This window comes from Lepidochelys olivacea, assembly GCF_965140295.1.
Source record: "Lepidochelys olivacea isolate rLepOli2 genome assembly, chromosome: 6".
NCBI lineage: Eukaryota > Metazoa > Chordata > Testudines > Cheloniidae > Lepidochelys > Lepidochelys olivacea.
Window position 1 is genome coordinate 114,328,500 of NC_140416.1, and position 14,593 is coordinate 114,343,092.

Below are 14,593 nucleotides of genomic sequence, written 5' to 3' on the forward strand. Positions count from 1 at the left end.
TCCAACAGCAGGAGGATGATCTAGATGTCTTAGTTTTATGAAGCTATGATACATTGTGCCACAAAATACTCACCCTTGTTTAGATGCCTGACCACTTCCAACATGGGACAGCAGAGTTACATAAGCATCTGCTGCACATTTTTGAAGTTCTTCTTGCTTTTGTTCACACTCTGCAATTAGTGTCTTTGTTTCCAGGTGAGTTTCTTCTGCAGCCAGTCTTTCACACATTGCTTTAAGAACTTGTAGGCAGTTGTTTAGTTCCCCGAGGTTGCCTTCAGGAGAAAAAAAAGCCTAAATGAAGAAACAAACACATGATAAATTATAACAATGTGGTTATTTTCATACATTGTTATATTTAGCGTTCTTTTGTCACGTAAATGCACTTTCAACTGAGGCTCTCAAACCACTTTGAAAACAAAGGTGAAAAGAAAATTAAAGAAGAGATGACTGAGAAAGACATGAGTAAAAATGTAAAATGTAAACCAAAGTTTCTTACACAATGTGTGAAATTTACCCCTGGGCGGAGGACTAGCACAGGCCTATCAACTAGTAAAACACCACTTAAAGTCATGAGACTAGGTTGTGTGAAACACAAACAAGGAGTTAAACTGGGGCTTCCGTACAACCATTGTGGGCAGAGTCAGCTCTATGCATAGGACCTTAGCCATGCAACTACTACATTGAATGGGAGCTACAGTGCACGTCAAGTTTGTTTTTTTTAATTATTACATTTTGAGTAATTAAGGATTAAAAATAAAACCGCCTGTCATAAATATAAAGGGAAGGGTAACAACCTTTATGTATGCAGTAATATAAAATCCCTCTTGGCAAGAGGTACAGAATCCTTTTACCTGTAAGGGGTTAATAGATTCACTTAACCTACTTGGCACCTGACCAGAAGGACCAATGGGGAAAGAAGTGGTGGGGGGATATTTTAGGGAAACAGGAACTCGAAGTGGTCCTTTTCCTGAATCTTTGTCTAATTCACTTGGTGGTGGCAGCAGTACCCATCCAAGGACAAGGAAAGATTTGTGCCTTGGGGAAGTTTTTAACCTAAGCTGGTAGAAATAAGCTTAGAGAGTCTTTCATGCAGGTCCCCACATCTGTACCCCAGAGTTCAGATTGGGGAGGGAACCCTGATACCACCTGTAAGAGATGATTATAAAGTAAGGTATAAACTGAAAAAATTTAGCACCCTACTGGCAAGGAGGTGACTCTTTGAAAGCCTGCTTCCTGCAATAGTGGAACAGTCTGAAGTTAGAAAGAAAATTAAATGATAAAATGCAGAAGGATATACAATACAGTCACCAAGCAGAGAAGTTGAGGACAGCATTTTTATACAGTACCTCGTGTTCTTTTATAAGTCCCTTGGTTTTACCGATGCTAAGGAGTTTCTTCTCTTTATTTATTTGCTTACTGAGTTTTGAAAAAGTTGCATTGAATTTCCCTATTTCAATTTCCATTATGAACTGAATACATGATATGATTTCACGATGAACTACCTGCAACGTACAGAAAGCACTCTCAGTGTGATGGTCATGGGGTGACAACGGGCTACAAAGCAAATAAAAACCTCTATTCTGTAACAAAAATTTGTTTTTCAAGAGACCAGGTCTGATAAGAGAATGAGTTGCTTTTTCTTATGTATATTTTCTCACCTCCCATCTTTCACGAACATCTTTGCATCTTTCCTCCACTGCCAACTTTTCATGAGCTGGTGAAATATTTTTCAATTGTTCAGCTGTTTTCAAAAACTTTTCAAGAATTCCTGTGTCCAAAATGCTAAAAGCTTCCTGCAAAAAAGCAAAACAAAACCAGAACTGATCTTCACTTATGTATATCATAAAACAGTATCATTATCATATCAAAACTATACAATAATGAATGACAAGGTACTTATTACTGTGCTGCAATGGCAAAAGGCCAGATTGTCCCAGGCCCTTGCGGTGGATGCACAGGCAGGCCAGAGCACAATTGCACTCCTGCACTTTCTGTGCCTGAAAAAGGGCCAAGGACAACTGCAGCCCCTACGCTTGGGAAACTGCAGGTACAGCTCCCACAACACCTATCGCGGGAACATTTTGTACCAACGGGGAGCGGACAAAGTAGATCAGCGGCTATCCTCCCTCCCTATGCCCAGACAATGGGGCACACCTCCTATATATGACAGGAAGCATGGCAGGGGACTGTGTCTCTGTGATGGGACGCCTGGCCCGCCCTGGCTAAAACCATCCTAGGGAGGGGCTGCAGGGGAAACAGTCAATTAGGGTGGGGGCTGCAGGCAATTAGGGCGGGGGCTGGACTAGCCAATTGGGGCCCAGTCGGCCCATATAAAAGGAAGCTGCAAAACAGAGAGAGTTATTTTGCTGCAGGGAGCCCTAGGGAGAAGACTGGCTTCCTAGAGGCCTACAGAGGGACCAGCACCTGGGGAAAGGCAGGTGCTAGCAGGGACTGCGGGAGCTTGGGAGAGCTCCTGATGGGCTGCCAGGACTTGCAGGCTTGAGGCCCTGGGAAGAGAGCAAAGGAGCTGGAGCCAGAGGCAGGAGCAGAAGGAACTAAGGCTGCATGGAAGTGGCCCAGGGAATAGAGACAGTGAGCTGGAAAGAAGAGGCAGCAGGAAGCTGCTGTTTACAGGAGCCCTGAGCAGGGGCCCAGAGTAGTGGGTGGGCTTGGGTGGCCCCACCCCCCACTAGCCGCTGAAGGAGCGGCCTGGCTGTGGACTGCCAAGCCGATGCAAGAAGTGGCTGGACTCTTGGTGGAGGAGTCCCCTGGAAGGGGGGGAACCGGATGGTGACACAGCTGGAGGGCTGTGCCACGAAGCAGACACCGAGAGAAAGGTGCTGTAATGGGTCTGCAAGCAGAGGTGAGGATGGGAGAGCCACCACCACCCAAGGGCATACCCACTGGGACTGAACTAATTCCCAAAATGCCCAGCAGGAGGCACAGGGTGGTGAGTGACCCCGTGACAGTCTCCTTGAGGTAGAATCCCTATGAGTATTCCCAGTGCTGGTTCTGCACTGCTTTCCAGCCCAAGGCCCTCCTAAATGGTGCAATTTAGCCCAAGGCCAAGATTTTCAAAAGTGACTAATGCTTTTGGGTGCCCAACTTAAGACACTTTAAAGGGGTCTGGATTTTCCAAGGGTGGTTTCTCAGCACTTCCTGAGAATCAGGTGCCTTTAAGGAGTCTCAAGTTAGGCCCCCAAAAAAACTGAGGCACTCAGCATCTATATCCACGTTTGAAAAGTTTGTCCCAGAGCTGGGGCACATGATACAGGATGAGACCAAAGACTTTTAACTGGCCAAGAAACACAACTGCGGTTCACAGCTGTACGTTCTTGAGTGCCTTATAGTTGCCTGGGTATGGGAGTGATGGAGCCATATAAGAAGACAGATAGTATACAGAATAACTTATATAAACAAGGAGGTTGAATTACAGTAGCTTTGAGAACTTTCAATTTCTTTTTATATAACTCTCCATCATAACACCCCCATATCACTGTCATGATTATAAACAACATAATCTAAACTAGGTTTTACTTCCCTTCAAATCATGTCAAAGCTAGGTGCAAAAAGTTACTTGTGTGTCTGATGGCCACTTAGTCAGCCAGCTTTCAAAGTTTTGATAAGGCACTTACAACTAATAGCCAGATGTTTAATAAGGCATTGTTGGAAATGGAGAGACCTCCTAGCACTAGTGACATGGAGAAACAAAGTTCAGGATATCCTTTCAATAGAAAAAATGACAGATAGCCTTATTTTAGGATCAAGATTTTATAATGTGTGGTTACCATTTTGGGGATTTAAACAAAATACACACAGATAATGATAATATAAAAATCCAGGTTAGGAGTAAGATTTCTTAATATTTCTACAGAAAGTTTAAGTATGTTAATAATGATAAAATAAAAAGTTTTAAACAAAAGTTGTAAGAACTGCCAAGAAACATGTGCTCTTTTCCACAACAGTGTAAAACAGAAGTCTCCAAACTGTGGGGTGCGCCCACCTATTGGGGCATGGAGGAGTGTTTGGGGGGGGGGGCGTGATGGGGCCCAGGCCAGGCCCCATGGGGGGCGGGAAGGGAGTGCCACCCAGCCCCGCTCCGCTCCCAGCTCTGCTCCGGCCCCACTTCCAGACCTGGCCCCAGCTCCTGGTCCCATGCCCAGCCCCACCCCCAGCCTCCAACCATGGCACCACACCTGATTGCAGCTCTATTCCCAGACCCAGACCTGCCCCCAGCTGTGGCCCCACCCTCAGCCCCCTTACCCATTTCTGCGTTTCCCCATCCCAGGAACCGCAGCCACACTCCCAGCCCCAGCTCGGAGCCGGGGGGGAGGGCGGGGGATGAACAGGGGTAAGGGGGGGATGACCCTTAAAAATTTGGGGACCACTTGTGTAAGATTTTTTTAGTCACAAAATCTCACTATGAAATAATGTGCTCTGATAGTCAAAATCTTCATATGACACAGGTAGGAAGTAAATATTTGAACCCACCTCATTTTTTGAAATGTGCGCATCTGGGCTCACTTTTCGGCCAATGAGTTGCATAGCTTTTAAAATAGATGTTTCAAGCTCCTTCTGGGATTTTTCAAAATTGATCATGACCTCCTTTTTTGACAGAGTCTCTTCAGATTTGGGTGAGACAAGGTCTAGGTTATTCATGGTAGCCTAGGAAGAAAGCGACAATTTTTAGGGTGTGCATGAGTATTGTTAAAACAACTAAAATATTCCTTTATAACATGACTCAAGTTTCTCAGCTTTGGATATTAATTTTGAAATCTCTTCTCCTTCTGCGCCTGACAAGAGAAGAGTTGCTCAAATATTTTTAAAATATTTATATTTTACATGGACCCTAAAAGACGCTTTTCTAACCATTAAATACTACAGATAAGGATATCTGTGTACTGAATATGATAGTGATAGGGAACAAAGACCTGGAGTCTCTCTCTGACTTCTTTAATTCTTGTCTGTAGCCCAGCTGTCTCAAAATCCGGGAGGGACACCTGGCTTGAAATATTACGTGTCAAAACTTGCAAGATTTCTTCTGCTGCAGCAACTTGTTCTTGGCACAAGGTTCTTCTGGCAATTAGGATCTGTTTAGATGAAACACAACAGAAGTCTTCAATATTAAATATTATGTATATCCTTTAGCTTTCGGAACTGAATTGAAAGGCAAGGATTGACTGAAAAGTAGGCAATATTTGGTTACATATGGACCACGCTTTGCAATTGCAGGTCATTATCTTGCAGTCCAAAGTATCAATGTCTGGGGAGGGGGGAAGAGAAGAGTCTGGCGCCAACCAAAAAAAGAAGCAGAGAAAACAAGTTGTCAAGCCATCTAATTAATTCCATTGTGATGGGGTGTCCACTTCACACAAAACCTGAAGGGGTTAAGGTGGCTAGGTAGGCCAATTAACTGTCCACGCTGCACCTGAAGGAAGAGCCAGGGAGCAGGGATTAATTAAAGGAGGCTCAGCTGGATAGGAACAGGAGGTGACTGTATGAAGCCCAGGAGCTGAGAGCAGCTGGAGGTTCAGGGAATTAGTCTGCAATCATTCCCTGGGAGAAGGGAGCTGTGCAGCTGGCAACCCCAGAGTGTGGGGCGAGCCAGAAAGACAGCAAAGGCTCAGGGGAAAAGCAGCAAGGCAGACCTTGGTTGCTGAAGAGAGGGCCCCTGAGCTGGAACCTGGGGTAGAGGGCAGGCCTGGGTTCCCCTACCAGCCACTGGGGAAGTGGAGATCGGACTACCTGGGATAGTTCATGCTGAAAGACTTTGATACCCCAGAAGGTGAGGACTATAGTGACCTGCCTGGAGGGCCAAGTCATGAAGAGGAAGCTGCAGCTCCTGGAGTGAGAGGGTCCACAGAGTGGAGAGAGCGCCAGAGGAGGGCACAGCATCTGGAAGGAGCTAATCCCTAAAGTGGCCCGGAGGAGATGCCCCTAGCAGTGAGTGGACCCTGTGACATCCATACGCATATTTGACTTGTACTTAACTTTTGTGATTGTACTTCTATCACTACTTTATATGTTACATTTCTTTGCCTAACCTTCTATTTTAAAGTATTTTTTAAAAGATGCTTGTATACATACAACCTAGTAACTGAACATACAAAGCGCACATCTGCATGTGCATTGTCTGATCATGAAAATGTGTACACACAGCAGTAACTGTTTCATGTGAGTAGTCTCATATAAGCAAAGTTACTCACGTGTATATTTGCTTGCAGAATAGAGCCCCAAATGTGCACTCAGCTGTTCAGAAAACATGCTTGGATATTTTGAAAGCACAGCTTACACCGCTGGGTTTTGATATTTATCACTGTGTGTCTTTACGAGAGCTGTTCTGATCTATGAATATTCACCTCATTTTCAAACTATCCATTACCATTCCTCTGATGATGATCTATACTTTATTAAAAATTTCTCTAAGTGAAACAAAAACTTGATCTTGTATAATCATGGGGGACATTGTTACAATCTTATTGAAACACAACTCATAGAAATTTAAGAGCATTTTTGTCACCTTCACATTTTTAACAAGCAAATGTCACACTGAGAATGGGATTTAGTTTATATACATGCACACAATTCTGAAAATTCGTGTACACTCTTTTAACATGCCCATACCTCCTAATACTGTAGACTTTACCCAAAGCAGGAGTGCATAATCTCTAAGTAAAATAACCCTGGGACTGAAAACAAAGATCTTTGCAACTACACTGAGGACTCTTTCCCTCTTTACAGAGTGGATGTTTGAATCAATTTCCCACAGGGTCAGATACATAAAGTACAGAGCAGGCAGCTGATTCACACCCCTGCCAGAGCTCTACAGGTCCCCTTTCCAGCCAAGCAGGACTGATGGGATAAAGTGCTTCCTCCCCAGGGGATAAATGCATTGCCTTTGCAGTAAATATTATCACCAGCATTCATCACACTCTCACTTCATTCATTTGCAGGGTATTAGTCAGCAGGGAGTACTGGACAGGGAGTGTGCTGGATTACTGAGGGGGCCGGAGGGTCTTTATCACACAACTGTAACCCGTTGAAGAATGGGACTGAGATCCTTCTTTAAATTGTGATTGTAATCTGGGAGTGACGATGTTTGAGGGGGAAAGCAGTTACCATGATGGGATATTCAGGACTCTGACAGGAGCCATCCTGAAAAATAATGTTAGACAACTAACCTAGTCCTAGCAACATTACAGCACCTTCTTCCCTTACTTAGCCATTTATTAATACAAAATACATCCTTATTCCTGCTTCATTTAACACAAGCCATTGAATTCATAACTCAGGTCTGAGAATCTGATGACTGGATAGATATTTTAAACTTTATATTTACATTTCTACCTGTAAAGATTGTTCCGTTGAGCTTCCCACGCATCCTTCATGTTTGATGGTCTCAAGAAGGCATTCTGTTCCCGTGGCCCAGTTTTCTACTCCTTTGAGCAGCTCTTCAATTTTCTCCACTCTGGGCAGAAGCTCAGTGGCCTGTTCAGTTACACCTGCATTCTTTTCTCTAAGCTGAGAACATGGAATATTTAGAATCTTAGCAAAGTCAGTATTTGTAAAATGCTCAGAATTTCCTTCTCCCCCCACCCTACATTGCAAGCATTTAATCAGCCTATGGGCTACTTTCTGGCTTTCACTCTGTGACCCAAGATCTTCTTAATGCCAACTGACAAGGGGGCGTAATGGGGTTACAGGAATCTCCTGATTCTGGTATGCACATTCTGGTTCACCAAAGAATGGCATGTGAGGTCTCAAATGAAAGGTGGCGTCACTCTCGTCATCAATATCATTGTGCAATGTATGTACAGGTGCTGTGTATAAACTGAAAATATGTTCTTAAAGTCTGTATCAAGGTACTAGTCACCAGAAAAGGTGAAAAACAGCCTATCTGTTCACATGTAACTTGAGTATTTTCTTGTTCACAGTGGATCCCCTCACCAGTCTTAACTGAATGCGAATGAAGGATTGTAAGAAAGAACTTCAGAAAGAATCTAACAGGAAAAGAAAGGCAGCAGAAGAGAATCTTATCTTGAGTGTAGGACAGCACATTTGCTTCATGAAAGAGAGGTCTCAACCAGCCTTGGTTGAGAATTCTGGAGAGAAGTTTGGTTCAGATACTCTTTTTTTAGATAAGAGAGTAACTTGTCAGTTAAGTATAGGCTCTAGAAAGCATGTCATGATTTTGTTTAATATGTACCCATTTCTTTCCAATATTCTTACTCACTATTACTTGAATTTCTATTCTGTGATAAACTATTCTTGTTTTCACTATAATTATATCTAAGTGCTATGGTGATAAGCAAAGTGCTGGTCCTCAGTTGACTCTTACAGGCTGGTGAGTTCTGTCCCTGTGGGAATAGCAAGCCTGTAATTCTGTAAGTGTTCTGGGGAACAGGAGCTGAACACTGGCGAGAACTCTGAGTACTCAGGGGTTACTGTGTGCCGATCGCTACCTGTACAGAGAGAGCGAGACCTGTGAACACCTGGGAGGCCGTGCTTGTGCTGTCACATACGGTTTCAGGGAGCTGATCTACAGCAGGCAGAGACAAGACTACTTCACGCTAAGAGCAGGTAGTGATGAGGTGCCTCACAGCCGTGGGTACCCCTGGGGACCATCACATACACCCTGAGGAGCATAGGGTGGAAGCTGGGAATGAAGTGGAGATGTAGTGCCCAAAAAATTGGGGCTGTATATTCAATAGATAAAACTACCCAAATTTAAGTGCTGATATACTGATTAGAATATAGGAGAACTCTTTACCTTTGCATTCTGAATATGTTTCTTGCTAGCCTCTGTTGATATATCTGCTGTAGCACTGCATGCAGTTGGCACTGCCTCTGCAGGAGGCTGCGAATTTCCATTACTGTCAACAACTGACTTCTTTTGCTCTTCTTGCATTCTCAGTAATCTCATCTCCTGTGAAAAGGTTGTATAGCATTTGATACTATCATTTATTTTTGATCATTTATTGGCACAACGGTATCATTAATAAATGCACTTTTTAAGGGCTCATCTAGAAAACTGAAACAAGGGGCTCTAGTATATTCTCAGGCATATACACCACTGCATTCAATGCTAATAGAGTTCTAAAGGACTTTTACAACTGGGAACCTGTATGTATTGCTTGCTTCACCCGCTCCAAAATGGATAACACTGAATTGTATGAAAGATTATTGATCTGTAAATAACAACCGATAATTATACTGTTAAAAATACAGCTGTGCTTTTGAAATCTACATAACAAAATGATCCCATGAAAGTAAACAGAGCTGCGGTTACTTACAAACTGTGTTCTCTTTATAAATTTAGCCCATCTTGTGTTCAGTTTTTTCAGTTCTTTAGAAATATCTGATCCCACTTGCTCATTGCTGACTTCAATTAAGAAGTTTCCAGCTTCATTTAATGTACCATGCACCGAGTTCCAGTCTGCCAGAATCTCAGTGGGGACCTACAGAGATGCATTGAAAGGATTAAAGACCCACCATGCAGTTCTTTAATATATTTCCCAAAATAATAATAATAATTTGCACTTATAAGACTTCAAAGTGCTTTAAAAAGGTGAACAAGTATCTTTATGCTTAATCACAAGGAGACATTCAATCAAATACCTTTTTAGGATGTCCTTTTCGTGTTTCGTCCAACCATGTCTTCAGTAAATGAATGTTCTCCATATAAGTAGCCCAAGAACATAGAACCTTTTGTAGGACAGTGTTTACATTGTAAATATATTCTCTGCATGTAGAAATCTTAGAGTCTACCATCTTAAATAGTTTACCAGTGTCTGAAGGATCACCAGCTAGAATATTAAATACATGATAAAACAAATGTTAGAAATAGACATTAATTCATATTAATAATTTCAAAATAATATTAAGCATATTTCTCAATTCCTTGGAAACTGCCACAATAGAGAAGTGAATCCTTCCTCCTTTGGGTGCTGAAGGGGATTATTATTAACTGTTTGGAAAAACATACACCAACTAAACAAAACCAACGTTCTGCAGAAAATAAAAGAGGGGTAGCTATGTTAGTCTGTATCCCACAAAAACAACGAGGAGTCCAGTGGCACCTTAAAGACTAATCGATTTATTTGGGCATTATAAATTTATTTTCGTGGGTAAAAAACCCACTTCTTCAGATGCATGGAGAATTCTTCCATGCATCTGGAGAAGTGGGTTTTTTACCCATGAAAGCTTAGGTCTAAATAAATCTGTTAGTCTTTAAGGTGCCAATGGACTCCTCATACTTTTATTTTTTAAAAAAAACAATCAGGAATTTAACTCATTAATAATGATCCGTTTAAAGCACAACTCTTATTAAAGTACTATATTATTTGCATTCACTTACCTAAGACATTCGTGCTTATGTTTTTGTTTTTCATGTCTTCACATATTTGAAAAGCAGTTTCTAGTTGAGCTATGACTCCTCTTTCTTCAATAAAATCCTGCCCAAAGTTAAAGGGAATTGAGATAGGTAATACTGACTGACATAAAAATATGTAGAAAATTCAGTTTGTGATCAATTAATTTTTACAACATGAACCCAGAAGATACAGGCCAAACATAAACAAAGCAAAATCAAGTTACTTTCACTGCATCCCATCCCCCACCCTTTGTATGAATTATGCCTATTATAGGGCCTGATCTTGCAAACGGTTACTTCTGTAAGTAATCCTAACTCATGCATTGAGAGTTTGTCTACACAAACACTTAGGGTATGTCGACACTAGAAGCACTGCTGTAGTGTAGACAATTACTACGTTGACCTGGCACTGTCTACTCTGGCACTTAGGTCGGCTTAACCAAAAATATCGCAAAGTGTGAATTTTTCACACCCCTGAGTGATATAGCTAGCGTGACCTAAAAGCTGTCTACTTTAGGCATAGACCAGCCCTCAGTTTGCAGCAAGCTGGGGTATGACTCTACCCCACACCAACCTGCCATGGAATAACTGTCTGTGTAGACCCTGCTAAAGCACAGTAATAGTTCACTGATAAGCGTTGATCGAGTCCCATTTCAAAGGGGATTAGATCAAAGGGCATTAATAAACAGTTAATGCATGTCACCAGAGCCCATACAGTTCGTCCCCAGCAAGCTAGTGTGGGGTAGGTTCACACCCCAGTTTACTGTGAACAAATTGTTCATGTAGACAAACCCTCAGGCCATTGACTCAAAGAGGCCACAGTACTTGCCTGAGTCAGGATAAGTCATTTCAGAATTAAGTTCTCAGATCATAAACTCCTTGGGGAAGGTGTTTGTTTCCGATAAGCCTGGAAAGTGCCATGAGCACCTATGGCACTACAGAATTAATACACAGGACTTCTGGTTTGGGGGGTTTATTAAGTTCATTTTTTAGGATTCACTTTTTGCAATTTTTGAATTGTATGTAGATGTCCAAAAATCAAGGGGTTTCACGACTTTGTTACTATATACTATATGTTTCCTAGTGCACTTTAACACAGTACTGTTTCAAACAGCACTACATCTATGCACACTAGGGAACCTTTGGTGTGCACCAGCAGGATCAACATGGTCTAGTTAATGAGCAACCCTTAGTGTACTTTAGAAATCACACCCCCACAGTCTGCATTACTGCTCTGTATAGACAATCTCTTAAATACAAGTAACAATTTTTGGTGTTTTTCTGATGTTTATTGAATAAACATGGATTTTTTTTAATATCAGGTATGTTTTACTGCTGCTTATCAGTTAAAACCAAAAATCAAAAGCCCAATAATATAGTATAATAATAAATCTGTGTTAACAATATACCAGATGAATCATAGAATATCAGGATTGGAAGGGACCTCGGGAGGTCATCTAGTCCAACTCCCTGCTCAAAGCAGGACCAATCCCCAATTTTTGCCCCAAATCCCTAAATGGCCCCCTCAAGGATTGAACTCACAACCCTGGGTTTAGCAGGCCAATGCTCAAACCACTGAGCTATCCCTCCCCCCAAAAACTGGAGCCAGATGAAACTGACAAAATCCAAGAAATTCAGAGTAAAGGCTACATTTCAATTTTCAACCCACCATGTTATGGGTTATTATTGCTGATGTCTTCAAGAATAGTGTGATTTTACCCAACATGTTGCCCCATCCTGCACTTCTAATGCAGGTAAAATTCTCCCTGATTGTAATTGGAGCATTGCCTGTCTAAGGACTGTAACGTTGAGCCTCATATGTGCTGTAATAACCAGCCACAAAATGGGAGGTAAGCACAAAATGCAATCAGAGTCAACTCATCCACAACGAGGACCATAAGGATATGTGCATATTGGGAAGGAAGAGCTGCTGAGTATCACTCTCTGGGAGTAGCAGGTGGTGGCAGACGGCTTCTACATTTGGAGTCCTGCTGCTGCAGAATTGTGACCACCTGCTGTCCTGTGCAAGAGGGTTGTGAATTTGAGGCAGGGAGTGGGCTCATATTGCTGACCCTCGCATACTACAGGAGGAAAGGAGGCTAGTCAATGCCCCCAAAGACAATGACAGAAGAGAGGTGGCCACAGATAATCACATCATCAGAAGAGAGAGATAGATGGGGGAGAAGGGGGAGTATTCAGGGCCTGTCATGGAGAAGGTATCTTGGCTCATGGCTTTTGCTCAGAATCCTGCGAAAACTCATCATTTGCATAGGATTTGGACTCACAATCAGATGAAACTCGGTGGTTTGGACTGAGTTTTGCTTTGAAGTTCTTGGTTTCAAATGAAATTGAAGCTTAAGAGTGAAATCACTCTCAGTGGATCCAGCAAAAAAAAGCATCACTGAATCCAGGCCTGAGCCAAACCAGAGTGTTTTATGAAACTCTGGGAAACTGTAACTGGAAAAGAGAGACTGAAAAAGAGATGGAGGGAGGAAAGAAATGCAGCATAAGGTGTATTATTGTAAACACTATCCACACTGGCAGGGTCCATTCTAGTGTAAGATGATGGTCATAATCACATGGTCACATTTAGCACAGTGTGCATGGCATGAGTACAACAGCCTTTGATAATTTATTTTAATGAGCAAAATTAACTAGCTTCAGAAAGGGGGTTAGTCCTTCATCACTCTGTGTGCTTCTCCTTGCTGCGCAGTGACAAACTGCTGGACACTGTTATCCCAAGTGCTTATATACGAATGCACAAAGCCTTCATAACAAGCAGGGAGAACTGGAGGTCCTGGTGATGTCAAGGAATTATGACATGATTGGAATAACAGAGGCTTGGTGGGATAGCTCACATGACTGGAGTACTGTCATGGATGGTTATAAACTGTTCCGGAAGGACAGGCAGGGCAGAAAAGGTGGGGGAGTAGCACTGTATGTAAGGGAGAAGTATGACTGCTCAGAGCTCCGATACGAAACTGCAGAAAAACCTGAGTGTCTCTGGATTAAGTTTAGAAGTGTGTGCAACAAGAGTGATGTAGTGGTGGGAGTCTGCTATAGACCACCGGACCAGGGGGATGAGGTGGATGAGGCTTTCTTCCGGCAGCTCGCAGAAGCTACTAGATCGCACGCCCTGGTTCTCAGGGGGGACTTTAATTTTCCTGATATCTGCTGGGAGAGCAATACAGCAGTGCATAGACAATCCAGGAAGTTTTTGGAAAGCGTAGGGGACAATTTCCTGGTGCAAGTGCTAGAGGAACCAACTGGGGGGGGGAGCTTTTCTTGACCTGCTGCTCACAAACCAGGTAGAATTAGTGGGGGAAGCAAAAGTGGATGGGAATCTGGGAGGCAGTGACCATGAGTTGGTTGAGTTCAGGATCCTGACGCAGGGAAGAAAGGTAAGCAGCAGGATACGGACCCTGGACTTCAGGAAAGCAGACTTCAACTCCCTCAGGGAACGGATGGGTAGGATCCCCTGGGGGACTAACATGAAGGGGAAAGGAGTCCAGGAGAGCTGGCTGTATTTCAAGGAATCCCTGTTGAGGTTACAGGGACAAACCATCCCGATGTGTAGAAAGAATAGTAAATATGGCAGGCGACCAGCTTGGCTTAATGGTGAAATCCTAGCGGATCTTAAACATAAAAAAGAAGCTTACAAGAAGTGGAAGGTTGGACATCTGACCAGGGCAGAGTATAAAAATATTGCTCGGGCATGTAGGAATGAAATCAGGAGGGCCAAATCGCACCTGGAGCTGCAGCTAGCGAGAAATGTCAAGAGTAACAAGAAGGGTTTCTTCAGGTATGTTGGCAACAAGAAGAAAGCCAAGGAAAGTGTGGGCCCCTTGATGAATGAGGGAGGCAACCTAGTGACAGAGGATGTGGAAAAAGCTAATGTACTCAATGCTTTTTTTGACTCTGTCTTCACAAACATGGTCAGCTCCCAGACTGCTGCGCTGGGCATCACAACATGGGGAATAGATGGCCAGCCCTCTGTGGAGAAAGAGGTGGTTAGGGACTATTTAGAAAAGCTGGATGTGCACAAGTACATGGGGCCGGACGAGTTGCATCCGAGAGTGCTAAAGGAATTGGCGGCTGTGATTGCAGAGCCATTGGCCATTATCTTTGAAAACTCGTGGCGAACGGGAAAAGTCCCGGATGACTGGAAAAAGGCTAATGTAGTGCCAATCTTTAAAAAAGGGAAGAAGGAGGATCCTGGGA

The 14,593-nt window shown here is 43.0% G+C and overlaps 1 protein-coding gene across 1 annotated transcript in view; it reads right to left on the reverse strand.

Annotated features, from left to right (window-relative positions):
• SYNE2 (spectrin repeat containing nuclear envelope protein 2) overlaps positions 1 to 14,593 on the reverse strand; it is a 272,335-nt gene that overhangs the window by 200,251 nt on the left and 57,491 nt on the right. Inside the window, exons 15-24 of the mRNA XM_084632047.1 lie at positions 10,358 to 10,454; positions 9,619 to 9,806; positions 9,294 to 9,458; positions 8,771 to 8,926; positions 7,348 to 7,521; positions 4,932 to 5,090; positions 4,492 to 4,665; positions 1,659 to 1,793; positions 1,347 to 1,502; positions 74 to 291 (exon numbers count right to left, since the gene is read on the reverse strand). Of these exons, the coding sequence (XP_084488173.1) occupies positions 74 to 291; positions 1,347 to 1,502; positions 1,659 to 1,793; positions 4,492 to 4,665; positions 4,932 to 5,090; positions 7,348 to 7,521; positions 8,771 to 8,926; positions 9,294 to 9,458; positions 9,619 to 9,806; positions 10,358 to 10,454 (1,622 nt within the window). The remainder of the gene's footprint in view (positions 1 to 73; positions 292 to 1,346; positions 1,503 to 1,658; positions 1,794 to 4,491; positions 4,666 to 4,931; positions 5,091 to 7,347; positions 7,522 to 8,770; positions 8,927 to 9,293; positions 9,459 to 9,618; positions 9,807 to 10,357; positions 10,455 to 14,593) is intronic.